The sequence below is a fragment of the Diabrotica virgifera genome, chromosome 1, assembly GCF_917563875.1.
Source record: "Diabrotica virgifera virgifera chromosome 1, PGI_DIABVI_V3a".
NCBI classification, from domain to species: Eukaryota; Metazoa; Arthropoda; class Insecta; order Coleoptera; family Chrysomelidae; genus Diabrotica; species Diabrotica virgifera.
In genome coordinates, this window is record NC_065443.1 from 103,053,077 (window position 1) to 103,075,093 (window position 22,017).

General features: G+C 31.9%; 2 protein-coding genes across 6 annotated transcripts in view; both read left to right on the top strand.

Annotated features, from left to right (window-relative positions):
* Positions 1–21,095, top strand: part of LOC126889635 (uncharacterized) — a 79,002-nt gene extending 57,907 nt beyond the window's left edge. The window contains exons 5-6 of the mRNA XM_050658129.1: positions 337–456; positions 20,981–21,095. Coding sequence (XP_050514086.1) covers positions 337–456; positions 20,981–21,051 — 191 coding nt within the window. The 3' untranslated portion in view covers positions 21,052–21,095. The remainder of the gene's footprint in view (positions 1–336; positions 457–20,980) is intronic.
* On the top strand, positions 9,944–14,634 carry LOC126889611 (uncharacterized). 5 transcript variants are annotated; one of them, XM_050658107.1, is made up of 2 exons: positions 9,944–11,828; positions 12,297–14,634. In XM_050658107.1, the coding sequence occupies exons 1-2, from the start codon at positions 10,548–10,550 to the stop codon at positions 14,475–14,477; spliced, it is 3,462 nt and encodes a 1,153-aa protein (XP_050514064.1). In that variant the 5' UTR covers positions 9,944–10,547; the 3' UTR covers positions 14,478–14,634. The 5 variants fall into 5 exon arrangements, with proteins under 5 accessions (XP_050514064.1, XP_050514071.1, XP_050514058.1 ...); XM_050658114.1 differs by having other exon boundaries at positions 12,615–14,634; XM_050658101.1 differs by having other exon boundaries at positions 9,944–11,360; positions 11,670–14,634.
* Positions 21,096–22,017: the final 922 nt, after the last annotated feature.

Sequence of the window (22,017 nt, forward strand, 5' to 3'; positions counted from 1 at the left end):
TTTGTCTGTCAAATCGTTATGTGATGCACACCGGAATACATTTTTGAATCGCGGAGTAATTTACAAAAGAGAAGGGGAACTTCTGTTGAACTTTTCTCACTACGCTCAAACCCGCTGGCGTGAAGCTGCTGCAAAGTGAGTTGAAGGTAGGGGGATATTCAATGCTGTATTTCTGGTAATTTTGCAACGATAAATGTAAAATCTTCAGAGAGTATTCTTGAAGGTATGATCTTTCATTTAAAATAAAAAAAATAGAAAATTTCTAAATTTTCAAACTATACCCATTTCTTAAATGATTTATAATTATTATTAGATCTAATTTGTATTTATTTATAGCAAAAAAGGCAGCTGTAGCTAAGGATGTTGGAGACCTAGCACGTGATTTGACTTGTTTAGGTCTATCCGAAGACCACGATCATGATTATCATGAATTGGATCTATGTGAAATTCTTGAGAGTAAGTGATATTTATATATTTTTTATTGTGTTGTCCTACTAAAAACTGCAAAAAATACAAAATTATTTATAAAATTCATAGATTTACGTAAAAAGACAATTTTTATAAGTATTTTTATCATTAGCTCTTTGCTTTTACTCCTATGAGAAGTCGACTTCAACAACTCTATTTCTTTATACACTCCTGGTAAAAAAATCCGGACAGTTCCATTTTGTATGTTTTTTAATTTTGTAAAAGAATAGTCATTTCAATGGAGAGGAATAAAGTAATAATAAAAAACTTTCATTACAATAAAACGGCACTTTTAATACTGTATCTTGTTTATGTACTAGCAACAGATTTTTATTTCATTTTCGATAAGTTTCACGTTTATTCTGATAAATCCAGATCACTTTCATTAGTATTTTCAAATTGTATTAGTATTACTCCCGAAAATAATACAAAAGTTGTGACATTTAGGCTTGGATCGCGCGTATCAAAAAAAAAGTTTATTAATAGAAAGCTGAAAATGTGTTAATATGTTAACGGTGTCTAGTCGGACAAACATTGATATAAGGGAACGCTGGAACAGTGGAAGTTTTAATTGTGGGACAGGTTACAGGTTTCGAACGTCAGACTACGAAAACATCCCATGTATTTTGTCGGACAGAACTTCCAATTGATTTGTCACCCTTTCATTAAACTCTCATGCAAAAATCAGACTACTATTTATCACCAACATAATTCCTGTCGTTTGAAATATTTTACGTGTCGATACACGCTGTCGATAATATTTTACGTGTCGATTTTACGCCCAATATTTTTGTCGAACAAATTTTTTTCATTTATTACATAAAGTTTGCTATTGAATAAACTTAAAAACGACCTCCTAGTTTTCACAATCCTAGACTCGTCAGGATGACACGTTCCACAATTAAAATCACGTTCCACAGTTAAAACTTCCCCTTTTCCAGGGTTTCCATACATCAAAGTTTGCCCGACTAGACACCGTTCAGCTATTAACAAATTTTCAGCTTGCTATTATTCAACTTCTTTTGGTACGCGGGATCTAGGTTTAATTACTGTTCTTCTGAAGCTATTTCTTTGTGGCATTTTTATAATCAACTATTTTCAATGGGAAATAAGCCACAATTTTACCAAAAAAATGATTTTATTAACGTTTCGACGCCCAAGTCGGGTGTCGTTGTCAAAATACAAAATAATACTAAATTAAACAAAAATGTTGTTGCTTAGTAAAAAATTCTTCTAATAATTTATTTAAGCTGACTCATTTATATCGGCAATTCAGACATGTATTATACATTTTAAAGTAAAAGACTTTAAAATGATATTGCCAATATTGATGAGTTACGTTCCTGGGACGACTTTACTAAAATATAGTTCACGTGATTACATGAAATCAACCCAACTCAAATGGGTAATTGATTTCATGTACTCCAATGAACTATCTTTTAGTAAAGTCGTCCCAGCAACGCAACTCATCAATATTGGCAATGGCAATATCATTTTAAAGTCTTCTACTTTAAAATGTACCTATAGTCTGGGCAGATTATCGGAGAATAGGTCATTTTTGGGAAAAGTTATTTACCAGCAATTTTATCGCTGGAATCGAATCTTATGATTGTATATATTAATAATATAGGTATGCAAAGTCCGCAGATAGTGTGCTACTTTTTTTTATAAACAAAATGGCGCCCGAAAATCGTGTTTTTCTCAATTTTTGCTCTATAACTCCAAAGATTTTAACTTTACACCAAAAACACCCAAATAAAAATTCACCATAATTAAATTCTGCATAGAGACGTGTTTTCCCGATTTACTTCGACGAAATTTTTCCCCGGAAAATGCGGGTTTTTCGAACAAAATCTTTAATTTTCAACTAAAATTTTAGATAAGTAATTGTTTATCAATAATTAAATAACTTGGTAATATAAAAGCTTTTTCGTATAGATTATAATTCCAGAAGCCGATAGAAATTGAATGAACAGTTTAGCAACAATTGAATTGGTAATTAAAAATTTACGGTCGCTATCATAACTACAATAATTATGATACATAAGAATAACTAGGATTTTTGTATAAAAAGACACTGTACCTATCTAATGTACTTTACAAAATTGAAATTGGACTATTTAGGCGGCCTCAGGAATATTTTAAATTTATAAACAATTTTTTGCTTATAAACAAATAGAATATCTCGGGAAATATTAAATTAAATCATGAAAACGGTATTGGAAAAAAAACGGCAGGACGTTTCTTAAAAAACAAACGTTTAATTGTAATCAGCAGTCCCTGAGATACAACCGCTCAAAGTTGACCGGCATTTACGGCAAAAGTATAAACAATAAGATCATAATTTTCTAACCATCATCTTTTTGTTTTTGTCCTCTTTCTCCACACCAATTTTAATTTCTTTTAAGTACTCATAACATATATTATATTAGTAGTTTTTATTAGTAATTTTTGATTGAAATTTTGCTATTTTTGGCAATTTTCACTCGTAATATCAATAGTTTTTATTATAATATTATAGGTTATGAGTATTTTAAAGATATGAAAATTGGTGTGGACAAAGAGGACAAAAACAAAAAGGGATGGTTTGAAAATTATGATCCCATTTTTTATGTCTTTGCCGTAAATGCCGGTCAACTTTGCCCAGTTGTATCTCAGGAACCACTCATCACATGTAAACGTTTTTTCTTTTAAAAGAAATATTCTGCCCGTTTTTTTCCAGTACCGTTTTCATAATTTCATTTAATTTAATATTTACCGAGATATTCTATTTGTTTATAAACCAAAATTTTTTTATAATTTTAAAATATTCTTGAGGCCGCTTAAATAGTCCAAATTCACTTCTGTAAAGTATATTATATAGATAAAGTGTCTTTTTATACAAAAATCACAGTTATTCTTATGTATCTTAACTATTGTGGTTATTAAAGCAACCGTAAATTTTTAGTTAACATTTCAATTATTGCTAAACTGTTCATTCAATTTTCATCGGCTTCTGGAATTGTAATCTATACGAAAAGAGCTTTGATGTTACCAAGCTATTTAATTATTGATAAACAATTACTTATCTAAAATTTTAGTTGAAAATTAAAGATTTTGTTGGAAAAACCCGCATTCCCGAGAAAAATTTTTGTCGAAGTAAATCGGAAAAAACACGTCTCTATGCAGAATTTAATTATGGTGAATTTTTATTTAGTTGTTTTTGGTGTAAAGTTAAAATATTTGGAGTTAAAGAGCAAAAATTGAAAAAACACGATTTTCGGGCGCCACTTTGTTTATAAAAAAAAGTAGCACACTATCTGCGGATTTTGCATACCTATATTATTAATATATACAATCATAAGATTCGATTTCAGCAATAAAATTGCTGGTAAATAAGTTTTCCTTGTATTTTGCTAATTAGCCCAGAGTACTATAATACATGTCTGAATTGCCGATATAAATGAGTCAGATTAAATAAATTATTAGAAGAATTTTTTATTTTGTATTTTGACAACAACACCCGACTTGGGCGTCGAAACGTTAATAAAATCATTTTTTTTTGGTAAAATTGTGGCTTATTTCCCATTGAAAATAGTTTATTAGGTTTAATTACATGAAGATAGTCGCAGTATACGTTATGTTGCAAACCATTTAAATATTACCAATAGTACCGTCCATGTTTTTTAATAAACGAATTCTATTATTATTGTTTACTTCCTCTACATTTAAACCATTTAACACCTACAAAATTTAAAAAATATATAAAATGCAAATATCCGGCTTTTTTGACCAGGGGTGTATGTTTTTAGCATATAGATTCATACTAACATATAGTAATATATTATCCTGGATTTACTGAATCCTGAGTAACAATCTCTTTCACTATCAAATCTAATCTGACTTCCAGAAAATAGACACTTACCAATTATGTCTAATATATTATACTTTTATTAGTTTTTTATTTTATCCTTGTTTTATCAGTCCACTCATCCCAGTATTTTTATGCACATATTCCTTGTTGTTCTTTCTTTGTAACTATCCAACATTCAGTACAGTGCGTCATTAGGCAGCGTTTATACGTCGCGACAAATGCGACAAATGCGTAACGATCGAGTTGTTTCAATTTATCGTCGTGTGTAAACAGTACATCGCAGCGATTTATCGCTGGTTTAGACTTCTTCTTCTTAAAGTTCCATCTCCTAGCGGAGGTTGGATATCATAATGGCTATGGTCACTTTGTTGGCTGCTGCTCTAAACAGTTGTAATGAACTACAGTTAAACCATTCTCTAAGGTTCCTCAGCCAGGAGATGCGTCTTCTTCCTATGCTTCTTTTTCCTTGGATCCTTCCTTGCATAATAACTCTCAGCAGCTCATATTTCTCTCCTCTGGTAATGTGACCCAAATATTCTAGTTTTCTTGTTTTTATACTGTTCATAATTTCTAACTCCTTATTTAAACGTCGTAGCACTTCAACATTGGTAATCCGTTGAACCCACTGAATTTTCAACATTCTTCTGTAACACCACATTTCGAACGCTACTATTTTTCTTATATGTTGCCTTTTCAATGTCCAAGCTTCCATTCCGTAAAGTAATATAGAAAATATGTAGCATCTTAGAGCCCTCAATCTGAGAGGCAACTGAAGGTCTTTGTTTGTAAGCAGTGTCTTCATTTTTATAAATGCTTGCCTTGCAGTTTCAATTCGGACTTTAATTTCTTTGCTTTGGTCATTTTTGTCATCAACCCAGGTTCCCAGATATTTGTATGTCTTTACTTTTTCTATTTGGGTTTGCTCTAGTATTAACCTTTCATTTCCATGTTGTGTTTTTGAGACAATCATAAATTTAGTTTTTTTCTTGTTTATTTTGAGTCCATATCGAATGCATCTGGTTTAGACGCTGCGTAACTATAGGGTTGTTTTAATTTATAATCAATCGCGACAATATGTCGCAGCATCTAAATAAGCTTTAAAAAAATCAATAAACGGTAGCAATTTATCGTCACCATAAATTGCTCGCTTTCGCATATCGGGGCGTCTAAACGCTGCTTCTACGCTGCATCTTCTTCTTCTTAGGGTGCCCTGCCCTTTCCGAACGTTGGCGATCTTTCTGGCTATGATGACTTTGTTGTTTGCTATACGGGATAGTTGTGTTGAGGTCTTTCTATACCATGCTCTCAGGTTAGCAAGCCAGGTTATTCGTCTTCGTCCTGGCGCCTTTTTCTTCAATTTTATCTTTTAAATTGCAGAGGAGTAGCTCGTATCTGCCTTGATTTCTCATTATATGTCCCAAGTACTGCAGCTTATGGCCCTTCGCGATGTTGACTAAATCTGTGGTTGTGGTTCATCCTCCGTAGTACATTGCTGATTTTGTCCGTCCATGGTATCTTCATCATCCTTCTGTACAACCATAGCTCAAAATCCTGCAGTTTTGATAGAGTTTCTGCCGTCAATGTCCACGTTTCTACTCCGTATAGAGGCACTGAGTACACGTAACATAAAAAAGCCTTATTTTCTTTTTTAGGGTGGGGTCATGAATGTCAAGAATGTACTTTTTGCCTTTCCAATGCGACATCTAATCTCTTGAGTATTGTCCCACGATTCATTGATTACAGTTCCTAATTAGTTGTATTGTGAGACACGTTTAATTTTCATTTGGTTCACATACAGATCTGTTTCAGTTATGTTTTACTTGCTGATGATCTTTAGCTTGGTTTTGCTGGTGTTTATATCTAGTTTATATGTTCCACTTGCTTCTATATGGCTATAAGGTTTGCAGCGTTTATATATGGCTATAAGGTTTGCAGCCCTTCTATGGTATTGGAAAACACTATTGTATCATCTGCATACCGCAGGTTATGGAGCTTGACTCCATTTATTGAGATGCCTTCATCAATATCTTTGAGAGCCTCTTCAAAAATGTGCTTTGAGTACAGATTGAATATCCGCGGTGAAATTTTGCATCCCTGTCTCACTCCCCTTAAGATTTTGACCTGATCTGTATATTCTCCATCTATTCGGAGCACTGCTGATTGATTTCAAACGCTGCTTAAGGCTAGTTAACGATTTCGTCCTCTATTATGAGGTGTAGATAGTTATACTTTACGGGAGGTCCTCTTGCATGCACAAAATATTCCAGATTTTGAATATTTATTGTTTTAGTTACTTCTGTGTTTTGTTTGATTCAATGTTAAACTATTTCATTATATACACCATTCTTCACCATTGCTCCTCTAGCTCTAGCACCGGGAAATAAGGTTTTTGTCGGGACACAGTTCGGAGGCATATAATAGTTATTAACAAATAGGGGTCAAATATGGCAGTTTTTTTCTTTAAATAGTTACAGGTAAAAATAGCGTAATTAAAGGGACCGCAGACGTTCGGATACAATGAGCCTCTCTTTGTAAAGATAATGACGTCGACTTTGCTAAGTAACAAGACATTTACTCAACACACACACACTACACATTACACTAGGTACCTCATTGGAAAAATCCACTTTACCATGCTAATGGGCATTAGTTGTCAAGGCATTAAGTTAAATTAATAAAAACAATAATTTACTATAACCTTTTAAAAAAAAAACTTAATATTTTGATGTTGCAAAAAAAGTTAAGTCAAGTAGTCCTTATAATGCACAAAAAATTTCAAGACGATTCTTTAATTAGTTTGAGTTTTATTCAATATGTTTATCCAAGAGAGCTTTTATTTGCAATGCTATTGTTCAGAAACTAATAATGATACAGCGATTCTGCGGATTGTGGGAACCACATAAAAGAAAAAGACTTATATTTTCAACATAAATAAAAAAATAAATAATAAGTAATGTTTATCATTGCAAAAACATTTAACTAAAGTAGAGTCATTTTTGGTCTATAATAATTTGAATAACTTGTAATAATAATAAGTGAATAATAAGTTAATAATGACTGTAGACTAAATCGACTTTGGTATTTAAAAATCTGGTATTTTTACACGAATTTTCAAAGAAAAAATTTTTTTCAAACTCAATTAGTGTCAAAGTTATGCACTTTTTTTTTATTTAATTCACAGCTACTTCCCTTATATAAAATTCTCCTATTAAAAATGTATATTCTGTAGGACTGAGAATACTTTGTAGTCTATTTTTAATACTTGTAAGTGATAAGGGGTTGCATTTTTTTGAATTTTTTTGAACAAAATTTTCTACCTTAATTTTATATGCTGTAGCTTTAAAAAAATATGTATAACCCTTAAATTTTCATCCTTCTAGTACCAACCCCTATTTTTTAATAGCCATCTATATGTTTCCATCTATAAAATTCTCCTGTCATAGTGTTAGTTGCCATACTCCTCCGGGACGGCTTGACCAATTTTTATGAAATTATGGGTTGTGTAAATTCGGTAGGTCTGAGAATCGGTTGTAATCTATTTTTCATACCCCTGAGTGGTAAGGGGGGTTCCCCCTAACATTTTGTAATATTAGGTGGGGATATATGCACATAACGTACTCTATGAGACTACGCGTACTTATATTAAAAAATAGTGATCAAAATCAACAAATTCCGGAGATAGTAATCGCGGCATATGCTTGAAGAATCCATTTCACTTTTTGAGTGCACGGATTTTTTAATTCCCGTCCTCCGGCCCTGGACCGATTTCGCTAGGACTTCAGATTTAAAGCTTTATTAACCGCTCTCTTAGCCCGACCGCACATCAAAGAAACATGAAACGTAAATTACGTTTCATGGAAATAAACCACTGCTAAACAAATATACGTCCGGCCATTTATGAAACTCTCCGAAAATAAAAATGTGTCATGAGCATGAATCACACTCGTTTCATTGGTAGGCGGACTTTGAGATTTGTTTAGCAGTGTTTTAGTTTCATGAAACATGTTTTTCGTTTCATGTTTCATGTTTTTCGTTTCATGTTTCTTTGGTGTGCGGCTTGGCTTAGAGTTCAAAGTTGACTGAAACTTTTACACATAAACTATATACCTTAAACTTCAAAAGGGTGCTAGTTAGGTTGCTTAATTCTTATAAACAAAATACCTGGGAATTAAATAAAAAAGTGGCTGACTTTGACCCTAATTGATTTTTCGAATATTTTTTTGTGAAAATTCCTGTAAAAATAATAGGTTTACAAATATTAAAGTGCGTTTAGTCTTCAGTGAATATAAACAAAGTCATTCCAATTATTTATAAGCCAAACATGATATGACTCTATTTTATTAAAATGTTTTTTTAATGATAAAAATGATTTTATTGTTTTTTTTTATAAATATATTGCAAACACAGTCTGTTTCTTTCATATGGTACCTGCATAATCGCTTTATCATTAGGGAGTTTTTGTGCACACAAATACGTAAACGTAACGCATCTTTTTGACATATACGCTTGCGCATTAATGGTTGAACTCCCGTATCGCGATACGTATTACCTAAGGTTACGGGCTGGTACGTTAGGTTCATACGCATCCCTATCGAGCCGAAAGTCACCGAATGCACACGAGGATCTTGCCCGATTACCTACCAAATGAACATTTCATCAGCGTACTACCCGTTTATAAACATTTTAAGGTTATATTGGATATTGGTTTAGTCTATTTGAGTAAAATTATTCTGTTTGTAATTGGAAATTGTAACTTCATAATAGATTTAAAATTTTATTGTTTTTAAGTTGTCTATTAATAAAGCAAAACAAACAAATCTTGTATTAATTTAAGAAATACAGTGATCACCACAATTAATAACTAGATAAACAAATGACCTAGTTTCAGTAAAATTTTCAAATAAATATTACCACACTATTTACATTATACCTACTGGAATTCTGATGTAGGTATACAATAATTTACAACTAAAAAGTAGGTATAAACAAAAATAAAAAAATTTTAACCTAAGGAAAAATAATATTTTTATATTTAAATAGAAGCAATTAAAACCATACAATTTCATCATTCATTTATCTTTTTTTACATTTGTATATTAATTGTATATTGTGTGAACATTGTTTTATTTTTTTGAATGTCAACGGAATTTAAAAGTGACTTTACGATTTGCTTTACGTTACGTTAAGGCAGTTACGAAAACTACCTATTTTAACATTCATCCTCTACGACACGTTAGTTGCTTTACGTATACGGAGATGCGTACGTTACGTAGCAACAAAAACTCCCTATTATTATTTTCTGGGTAATGACATTTCAAAGAAAAGCTCTGTGGGAAAAACAAATTGAATAAAATTTAAACTAATTGACCAATCGTCTTGAAATTTTTTGTGCACTATAAGGACTACTTGACGTAACTTTTCATGTAGTTTTATGTCAACTGTTTAGCTTTTGAATGGGGTGCAAAAAATCTAAAAAATTGCGATTTTTGAACAAACTTGTTAATAATTAAAAAACGGACGCAAACTCTAGGCAGGAAACAGGTAGGTTTTCTTTCTATAGCTCTACAATATCTAAAAAAAAGTAGTCAGCTACCTGGATCTTTGAGTGTCCTGAGAAAATCCTTATTTCTCCGGACTATCTGTAAAAGTCTAGCTGTCTACATGACAATATGCTATTTCTAGTGTTGATTTCGCTCTACGATCTCTTCTTCCCTTGTCTTTTTTTATCTATTAGGTAATTTTTTCAAAGAAAATATTCTGTATTTAGCCTCTCTCTGTATCTATGTTTTATATATTTATCGGTAAATATGTATAATTGTTAGCACATAAGTAAAATATTTCAGGATATGGAACTGAATCAAAGAAGAAGGAATTAGAATATGATGATTATTTAAATTCAAAAAATTTAGTATCTAAATCTAGAAAACGAAGAAGTACGAATAAAAATACTGATGATGATTCAAATGCATCCAATCAGCAACCTAAAACCATTATATTGGACCCTCTTTTTTTTTATGATGATGATGATGATAATTTTTCAAGTTTCTTTAGTGAATTAATTTCCAACGAAGATTGGGAAGACTGGGACGATGATTGGGAAGACTGGGACGATGATTGGGAAGACTGGGACGATGATTGGGAAGACTGGGACGATGATTGGGAAGATTGGGACGATGATTGGGACGATTGGGAAGACTGGAAAGACAGTATTATACCGGATCCCAAAATGCAACATTTCGAAGAAAATGGTCAGACAATAAATAGTTTCCAATCCAAAGAAGATATATCAAATACGAAAAAAGAAATTAATACTAAGCTTACTGATACAGATAATGAGAAAGTTAAAGGTAAAAAAATTCAAGATCTTACAGAACAGGAAAATATCGAAGTAAATATTGACGACGATTTGTTGTTAGATCATAAAGATGAAAGCATTCATAACATAAAAGCAGATAGTGAAATCCAGTCCTCTAAAATAGATGGTAGTGATAAAAAAGAGCAAAAAAACGATCAACCCGTAAATCACCCTGATGATGTACAGTTGGACCAAGAAACAGATAAGATCGATATGAAAAGTAATGTAGAAAAAACCGAAACACAAGATAAGAGACTATTAGAGTTGTCTAAAGATAAGAATCCACAAAATGAGAGTAAAGAGGACGTAAAAGATCAATTAGTAGATCAGCCTGATGATGTAGTGTTAATTGAAGAAACATATAAGGTTGATATAAAAACTAATGTAGAAAAAAACGAAATACAAGATAAGAGAGTATTAGAGACGTCTAAAGATAAGGAACCACAACATGAGATTGAAGAGAAAGAAAAAGATCAATTAGTAGATCACCCTAATGATGTACTATTGGATAAAGAAACAGATAAGGTTGATTTGATAAGTAATGAACACAAATCCAAAAAACAAGATGAGACAGAACTAGAGTCGTCTAAAGACAAGGAACCACAATACGAGAGTGACGAGGAAGAAAAATATCAATTAGTAAATAACTCTGATGATGTACTGTTGGATAAAGAAACAGATAAGGTCGATTTGATAAGTAATGTAAATAAATCCGAAACACAAGATGAGAGATTATTAGAGACGCCTGAAGATAAGAAATCACAAAATGAGAGAGAAAAAGATCAATTAATAAATCACCCTGATGATGTACTGTTGGATCAAGAAACAGATAAGGTCGATATGAAAAGTAATGTTGAAAAAACCGAAATAAACGATGAAAGACTATTAGAGACACCTGAAGATAAGAAACCACAAAATGAGAGTAAAGGGGAAGAAAAAGATCAATTAGTAAATAACTCTGATGATGCACTGTTGGATAAAGAAACAGATAAGGTCGATTTGATAAGTAATGAACACAAATCCAAAAAACAAGATGAGACAGAACTAGAGTCGTATAAAGACAAGGAACCACAATATGAGAGTGACGAGGAAGAAAAAGATCAATTAGTAAATAACTCTGATGATGTACTGTTGGATAAAGAAACAGATAAGGTCGATTTGATAAGTAATGAACACAAATCCAAAAAACAAGATGAGACAGAACTAGAGTCGTCTAAAGACAAGGAACCACAATACGAGAGTGACGAGGAAGAAAAATATCAATTAGAAAATAACTCTGATGATGTACTGTTGGATAAAGAAACAAATAAGGTCGATTTGATAAGTAATGTAAATAAATCCGAAACACAAGATGAGAGATTATTAGAGACGCCTGAAAATAAGAAATCACAAAATGAGAGAGAAAAAGATCAATTAATAAATCACCCTGATGATGTACTGTTGGATCAAGAAACAGATAAGGTCGATATGAAAAGTAATGTTGAAAAAACCGAAATACACGATGAAAGACTATTAGAGACACCTGAAGATAAGAAACCACAAAATGAGAGTAAAGGGGAAGAAAAAGATCAATTAGTAAATAACTCTGATGATGTACTGTTGGATAAAGAAACAGATAAGGTCGATTTGATAAGTAATGAACACAAATCCAAAAAACAAGATGAGACAGAACTAGAGTCGTATAAAGACAAGGAACCACAATATGAGAGTGACGAGGAAGAAAAAGATCAATTAGTAAATAACTCTGATGATGTACTGTTGGATAAAGAAACAGATAAGGTCGATTTGATAAGTAATGAACACAAATCCAAAAAACAAGATGAGACAGAACTAGAGTCGTATAAAGACAAGGAACCACAATATGAGAGTGACGAGGAAGAACAAGATCAATTAGTAAATAACTCTGATGATGTACTGTTGGATAAAGAAACAGATAAGGTCGATTTGATAAGTAATGAACACAAATCCAAAAAACAAGATGAGACAGAACTAGAGTCGTATAAAGACAAGGAACCACAATATGAGAGTGACGAGGAAGAAAAAGATCAATTAGTAAATAACTCTGATGATGTACTGTTGGATCAAGAAAAATATAAGGTTGATATGAAAAGTAATGTTGAAAAAACTGAAACTCTAGATAAGACAGTATTAGAAACGTCTAAAGATAAGGAACCACAACATGAGATTGAAGAGAAAGAAAAAGATCAATTAGTAGATCACCCTGATGATGTACTGTTGGATAAAGAAACAGATAAAGTCGATTTTATAAGTAATGTAAATAAATCCGAAACACAAGATGAGAGACTATTAGAGGCGCCTGAAGATAAGAAACCTCAAAATGAGAGTAAAGAGAAAGAAAAAGATCAATTAGTAAATCACCCTGATGATGTACTGTTGGATCAAGAAACAGATAAGGTCGACATGAAAAGTAATGTTGAAAAAACCGAAACACAAGGTGAAAGACTATTAGAGGCACCTGAAGATATACCACAAAATGAGAGTAAAGGGGCAGAAAAAGATCAATTAGTAGATCATTATGATGATGTACTGTTGGATCAAGAAACAGATAAGGTCGAAATGAAAAGTAATGTAGAAAAAACCGAAACACAAGATGAGAGAGTATTAGAGACGTCTAAAGATAGGGAACCACAACATGAAAGTGAAGACGAAGAAAAATATCAATTAGTAGATCACCCTGATGATGTACTGTTGGATAAAGAAACAGAGAAGGTTGATTTGATAAGTAATGAACACACATCCAAAAAACAAGATGAGACAGAACTAGAGTCGTCTAATTACAACGAACCACAATATGAGAGTGAGGAGGAAGAAAAAGATAAATTAGTAAATAACTCTGATGATGTACTGTTGGATAAAGAAACAGATAAGGTCGATTTGATAAGTAATGTTGAAAAAACCGAAACACTAGATAAGACAGTATTAGAGACCTCGAAAGATAAAGAACCACAACATGAGATTGAAGAGAAAGAAAAAGATCAATTAGTAGATCACCCTGATGATGTAATGTTGGATAAAGAAACAGATAAGGTCGATTTGATAAGTAATGAACACGAATCCAAAAAACAAGATGAGACAGAACTAGAGTCGTCTAAAGACAAGGAACCACAATATGAGAGTGACGGGGAAGAAAAAGATCAATTAGTAAATAACTCTGATGATGTACTGTTGGATAAAGAAACAGATAAGGTCGTGATAAGTAATGTAAATAAACACGAAACACAAAATGAGAGATTATTAGAGGCGCCTGAAGACAAGATATCACAAAATGAGAGTAAAGAGAAAGAAAAAGATCAATTAGTAAATCACCCTGATGATGTATTGTTGGATCAAGAAACAGCTAAGGTCGAAATGGAAATTAATGTTGAAAAAGCCGAAACACAAGATGAAAGACTATTAGAGGCACCTGAAGATACGAAACCACAAAATGAGAGTAACGGGGAAGAAAAAGATCAATTAGTAGATCATCCTGATGATGTAATGTTGGATAAAGGAACAGATAAGGTCGAAATGAAAAGTAATGTTGAAAAAACCGAAACACAAGATGAGAGAGTAACAGAGACGTCTAAAGAGAAGGAACCAGCAAATGGGAGTGAAAAACGTCCAAGTATTCACAACCATAATAATTATGGTAAGAATAAACAAAAAAATTCAAAACACTCATCCAATGTAGACTGCGTACATTGTATTCTTTTCGATGTACTAGAATGCATTTGCAATTATGTCAAACGTATTGCAAGTGTTGTTGATAAAAGAGTTTTAAGTAAGTATTTATTTTATTAGGGTTATTATAACAAAGATTAAATTATAGTAGGGGAGGAAAATATGCTAAATGTTCAGTCGCTCGAGCGTTATGGGGACCTACTTATTAGGAGTTATAGCTAATGAAAAATAGGTTCATATTCGTTAAATTCCAAATCGAATATTTTAACGTGAAATCACTTATTGGGAAAAAATCATTACTTTTTTAAAGTGTTTAATAAAATCCTTTATTTTTGTGTTATAAAAACAATTTTTAGCATTAAAGGTAAACAAGTTACGCTCAAACTAAAGTTTGCCCCTTTTTTTTGGTACAAAAATTGGGAAAATCATCCCCTCATTAGCATCTCAAATGAACTTTACTTTACTAATCGTTACCACTAAACAAGTTGCTTTACCCGTGTATGTATTGTTTATGTGATCTGTAAGTTTCATCGGTTTAAAGAGTTTGCAGACCTTATTTTTGAAAGGGCCGTAGTTGAAATGGCTTCAACAAGCCACTAATCACGAATGTGTGCAAATTTAGAAACACCAAACTTTAACAAATTTTTGTCTTACAGAAAAACAAAGAATACAAAATATTCAGAAAAGTAAAGCCGACTTTTTTACTGTTTGAAATTTTTGGATATTTTGAAAAAAAAACATTTTTTTTTTCAAAATTAATATTTTTAAAAATTTTATTTTAAAACCAAATTATTTCAAAAATAAGCACTTTGAATCGATGAAACTTACAGATCATATAAACACAACATAATTAAAGCAACTTTTGAAGCTATAATGAATAATTTCATGTACGTTACTTATTAGGGGGCCATTTTTCCGAATTTTGGCCTTTAAGAGACAAAACTTAACAAAAGAGACCAAACTTATTTTGAGTGTAACTTGCTTACATTTGATGCTAAAATTTTTTTTATAAAACAAAAATAAATATTTCTTTAAACACTTTAAAAATCTTGAGGTGAGTTTTCCCCAAAAAGTGCTTTATTTTATGGATATTTCTCGTTGAAATATTCAATTTGGAATTTGGCGAATATGAACCTATTTTACATTAGCTATAGGTACCTCTGCTTCTACTAGGTCTAGAGACCTCATGCATACACCATTTTTTTCACTTTTTTACAGACTAGATATATTTTTGCACACAAAATTTTTTTCGATAAAATACTTTTTGAATTATTTGCGAAAAATCGTCTAAAAACGTGTTTTTTATTATTGAAAAATGAACATATTCACTCGCAAATAACTCGAAACTCCTGTAGGACGCCTCTGGTAGTACGGTTTAAAGTACTGGGTATAAGTAATTTTTAAATTTTTAAATAAAAATCCTGTAACTTAGTGAGGAGCCACATTTTATTTAGGTGATTTGGGTAACATCTTAATATTTTGAGGTGGAGAATCTACAATTCAGAGATTGGACATCATTAATGAATCACCCTGTATATTTACAAAAATATCAACACACATAGTGTTCCGAGTGCCGAAATGTTATACTCCGCTCAATATAAACATTAAAAAAACAAAAATTCTCGGAAACCCAAATGTTGGTTGTGAGCTGGGGGGTTAACCATTACAAATAAAGTTTTAAAAATCCTCATCAATCGTATGTGTGCTACCGTGACCAGACACCTCGTAACGCGACAGTTCGTAACCGGCCAGTTGGTAACAGACAATTCGTAACAGCGACAGTTCGTAACTATACAAATTCGTAACGGACAATTCGTAACGTCCAAATTGAATTATTCTTTTTATTTTTGTTAACGTGGAAATTAACTGTTATTACAGTTATAATTGAAATTATGTTTATCAATTTACCGAATCAGTACGGGGATAAACATGTTTAACACATTTTATATTTCGTGTTTCAGTGTACATTAAAAGTTAAAAACATATTTAAATACATACAAACTTTTAACAATATTCTTAAAAGTTTATTCTTCTTATTGTTCCTTAAATTTTCATATGCCTAGACAAAGGTATAATGAAGTACAGTACTTAATTCCTGAAATCTTTAATCTGACAACAGTCTCTAGACATTCCAAACTTTTTAAATAAACATTTTGTAAAGAAAAGATTATAATTAGCTGTATTATAATAAACCTTGTGATTGGTAATATAGACCAGTAAGGATCTGCGAAAAAACGTCTGTTTTTGGATGTGAGAGGTGGCATTCGGATTTTTGCAGATAAAGTTAGGTGACACCTTCAGTAATAATAATTGACTTATGCTCCTTCTCAAATATGCCCGGAACATTAATAAAAAAATTAAAATATTTAAAAATTTCGAAAAACATCGATTTTTTTTCTGCTTTCTTTGCTTATAACTTTAAAACGATTCGTTTTGGAACAAAGTCGTAGAAAAATAAAATAAAGATAATTGAATTTTGTATGATATACGACTGGTAAAAAATGTCTTAAGGTATTACCTTTTCTGCAATATAGCAATAAATACAAAATAGGGGGCCAAAATAAGTATATTGTTATTAAATATTTTTTAACCACTTTGGTGGCACTTAGAACCTTAGTAATTCGCTTAGGAAATTTTTCGTAACATACTTAAATCGTGTACCAAATTTCATTAAAATCGACCCAATAAATTTTGCATACTTAATAAATTTGCAATCTAAATGTTTTTAAAAAAGTTCAAATTTTTTAAAATCTTTCTAAACAAAAAGTAGACCATTTAGAAGTTGATTAATTTTGTACATATAAAGAAGTGCTCTACCTATCTAATACACTTTACAGAATTAAAATTGGATTATTTAAGGGACCTCAGCAATGTTTTAAATGTATAAACAATTTTTTGGCTTATAAACAAATAGCTTTGTTTAATAATAAAAAAATTAATTTTTAGCAATGCAAATAATTAAAACCGGTATAAGTTGACTTAAACTTTCAAATGCTGTTAGCAGAATCGCTATTTTATTTTTTAATCAAACGTTATTCGCGTTCAAAAATTGCAATTTCTCGATTTTTTGAAAGTTCCACCGCGTTTATTTCGAAAACTATGCATCCTACGAAAAAACTTGTAACAACATTTTTTGCTTAGAATTACCCAAGAAATACAAAAAAATGTTTTATTTTGCGAAAAATCGAGTTAATGTAATTCCTCAAGTTCTTTGTTTATAACAATCTTATCGACATCCGGATCAACTGTTACCCAAAAAATTCGTGTTCTACGGGTAAAAATACATAAAAAAACTTGGGTAAGTCCATCTAAATAAAGGAGCCCGTACCACCCCCTTCTGGCCACAGCACTAATTTGTTTATAAGCCAAAAAATTGTTTATAAATTTAAAACATTGCTGAGGCTGCTTAAATAATCCGATTTCAATTCTGTAAAGTGCATTAGATAGATAGAGTACTTCTTTATATGTAAAAAAATTGACAAATCTTTGTATGTTCTTGTTTTTGTTGTGCAAGATTTTAAAAAATTTTAATTTTTTAAAAAAAGTTTAGATTGCAAAATTATTATGCAAAATCTAGTAAGTCAATTTTAATAAAATTTGGCGTACGGTTTTAGCACATCACAGAAATTTTCTAAGCGAATTAGGAAGGTTCCAAGTGTAACCTAAGTGATGGAAAATCATTGAATAAGACAGGCTGGTTTTGCCCCCTTATTTTATATTTATTGCTATTTTGAAGCAAGGGTGATCAATTAAGACATTTTTAACCAATCGTATCTGATAGAAAATTTAATTATCTTTGTTTTATTCCTATTGGACTTTGTTCTAAAATGAACAGTTTTTAAGTTATAAGCAAAAAAAGTAGAAAAAAAACGAAATTTTTTATTTTATTTTTTTTATTAATGTTCCGGGCATATTTGAGAAGGAGCATAAATCAATTATTATTAACGAAGTTATCACCTAACTTTATCCGCAAAAATCTGAATGCCACCTCTCACATCCACCTAAAAACAGATCCTTACTGGTCTAATAGCTTTGGGGCATTCAATCAACGGTTATAGTTGATAAGAGGGATAGCTTGTAATACTCTAATACTTGGTTTAAATACTTTTGTTATAGTCTGAAACACGAAATATGAAATGACTTAAAAATGTTTATCCTGATACTGATTCGTTAAATTGATAAACATAATTCCATTTATAACTGTAATAACAGTTAGTTTCCACGTTATCAACAATAAACAGAATAAATCAATTTGGACGTTACTAATTGTCCGTTACGAATTTGTATAGTTACGAACTGTCGCCGTTACGAAGTATCGCTGTTACGAATTTGCCGTTACCAACTGTCCGATTACCAACTGTCGCGTTACGAGATGTCATGGAACCGTGTGCTACACAAGATATTCGAGGTCAAAGGTCAAAATTTGAGGTTTTTGGATTATTTTCAAAAACGGCTAGTTTTATCAAGAAATAACCTCAAACCAAAGTTGTAGATTGTAAAATTCTCTACAAAAATAGTTTTTTGATTTTTTTCCTAACAGTTCCCATTCCTGAGATATCGCGATTCTAAAAGGGTTTGCTCACTACGGAGACCAAAGGATGGTATCCTAGCCTAGAGCATGGTATCGTACTCTTTATATTCGTGAATTCTCGCATTTAAAATAATGTATTTATTTTACCTGGCGATCGAAACTATATTATCGATCGCTACGTAAACGTATGGACAAAACGTATTGTCGAGTGGAGACCACGAGAAGAAGCACTACGGAGCAGAGGACGACCACCAACCAGATGGGCTGACGATCTGAAGCGTATTGTCGGCAACTGGATGCAAGCCGCACAAAACAGAGAAATATGGAAAGAGCTGAGGGAGACCTATGTCCAGCAGTGGACGAGTACGGGTTGATGATGATGATTATGATGATGATGTAAAATAAATGCATTATTTTGAATGCCAGAATTCACGAATATGAAGAGTAGGATACTATGTTCTAGGCTAGGATACCATCCTTTGGTCTCTGTAGTGAGCACACGCTATGAGTCACATTATAAATTATACTCACCTTTTTTTCTGTTTTTCATATAGATTTTTCTGCTGCTTCTGCAATAGTTTTTTTATGGAGTTGCATCGCTGATCTACATCTCCACTATCATTTTCTTTTCTTTCCAAAACCTGAAACCTATTTCTTAAGAGGAAACAGTAGCGATCAACAGGTAGCAACAAACGCGTTCCAAGATTGCGGCTCTAATTTTGAATATTTTATCGAGATAGTTGGCACACATATTCGTAATATAATAAAGAATGGCGGTACAGAGCCCAATTTCAGAAATATGTTAGTATGTGGAAATTACTCTACAACTAAATAAAATATTGAAAAAAGGAGCCTGTACCGCCATTAATAAAGACAAAAAAATACACTTTCTTCAAATAAACTTTTTTATCCCATACCTAGATTTTGTGTAATCTTGGAATTACTAAAAATCGATTTTTTTATAACAAGAAATCGAACGTCACTGACTTGGCAACATTTCGCGCCTACGTGTATAAAAATTGTTTTTGATAGTATAAACGTCACTATCAGTGTCGAATTACCCACGCACTGTTGCCTCACTTTTGAAAGTTCGCAGAACTTTCGCAATATTGGACCGCGTTTGTTGCCACCTGTTGATCGCTACTGTATCACCTTAATTCTACTTGGTACTGTTTTTAACCTAATAACTTAAATAGTAGAACCTACAGAAAACGTATGCACACTGTGCCGTCAGTTTTTAGTGGCACATGCGTTGACAGTGGCGCATCAAACTTTCCACTTATGGAAGGGAAAAAGAAATTAAAAGGTACCTTCCCTCACTCCCAGAATTCAATTCTTTTTACTTTTTTAAGTTCTATGTGATTAAAAAATTAGACTCAGCGTACTTTTAACCAACCACCACCTTTCCCTTCCCCCACCCTCAAAAACTTCATTTTTCATTTTTATTTGTTTTTTTTTTAGGTGGGATGCAATCAATTTTAAAATTTCAAAAATGTATAGGCATAGTTGAGGCTTTTACAAAACATATCTATTTTTTATAGATCCGTAGAATGAGTGTACATAACCTCAAAAAAAATTTTTTGGACAAAAGTGTATTATTGTTTATAACTCGGAAACAATTATTTTATAAAAAAAATTACAAGAGATCTTTTTGTTCCTAATGATCCAAAGAACCTAAAATAATATTTACCCGAGCCGAAAAAATTGATTTTTATAATTTGTTTAAATTTTTTTTTTAATAAATGTACCAATAACTCCGAAATTATGGCATTTGGGTATAGAAAATATAACATGAAAAATTATCAGTATTTCTTTAGGACTTCAAAACGCAAAAAATATACAGGGTGTTCCGTTTAAAATAAGAAAGTTCATTAGATTTACAGAAAAGCGTTAAATCTGACAGCAATGTAATTGCCACTATAATATCGGCCGCCACAGAAAACGCCGAGATAATTGAGAGTTTCCATACATAAAACTCACTCTGTACATATTATATAATTATTTCTGTTTAAAAACAAAAAAATGAAGTTTCAAAAATATACCCCAATAGTTTTGTAAATAAGTAGATATATCAGTTGTTTTTTTGTTTCAGAGGCCCAGTTTCAACCAGTATGGCAACCATGTGAGAATAATATGTACAATTTCTTTTCCAGATTTTTATAAAATTGTTATCAATGGCTAACCAATAATAAAATGTGTCTTGTTTATTTTCTCTTTTTTATTTCCATCACATTTCCATCGACTAAAATAATACTTTTTGATTATATTAATGCTTGGTTGCACCAACAGATCTTAGGCTTAAGACGTGCCTTAAGCTCCACTTACGAAACATACGCGTTGCACCATTGAGTCTTGGATCAATTTTCAACTTACCACAAAGGATTGACACGTGGATTGTATCTTAAACTTACCCAGTGGCGTACTGAGCATGGTTCCGCGGGTTCCGCGGAACCCGCGGAACCCGCCCGGGCCCCGCAGGGGCCCGCTCTAACCCGATTTTTGCTCCTTTTTTTTTCTAATTTGATGGGGGCATTTTGAACTACACAAGTACATACTAAAAAATGTAACGGCTTAATAAATTTTTATTTTTGTGTATAAAAACGAAGAATTAGCGCCTATTTTACCACTAGACCCTTGGGGCTCCTTCCTCGGGCCTGCATTTTAATGGGGCCCGAAAAGATCATCAAAAGAAAAGTTTTATTGCAAAAACAAAATAAATTTTTAAAGTTATTTCATTTTACGAACAGGAAATGATATGCATGAAATGAACAATAAGAGTTATATTCTTATATTCATAAACCATAAAACGTTCTGATCATGAAAATGCAATAAGGGTTGGTAGATTGCCTTGTCGGCAATGTCGGCATCAATATCAATAGGCAACTAGACACCACTCCCAAAGACTAGACACAAGAGGTAAGACTAATAATAGGTATTGTCACGTTTTGTCATAATATTGATTCAAAATGAACTTTTAAATTTAATAGTTAGGTAGATTTTGATCCCGTTTTCTGCAAAGATAAGGTATTGCTAGCTCGTGTTATTTTGCAGATCTGTGATTTTTAAATTACAGTAGAGCGTCGATAATCCGAACTAATTGGTACAGGGGTAGTTCGGATTATTAAATTG

What these genes read in the sequence shown, in the direction of transcription:
- LOC126889611 (XM_050658088.1), top strand. Translation starts at nt 10,548, where the DNA reads ATGCAACATTTCGAAGAAAATGGTCAGACAATAAATAGTTTCCAATCC.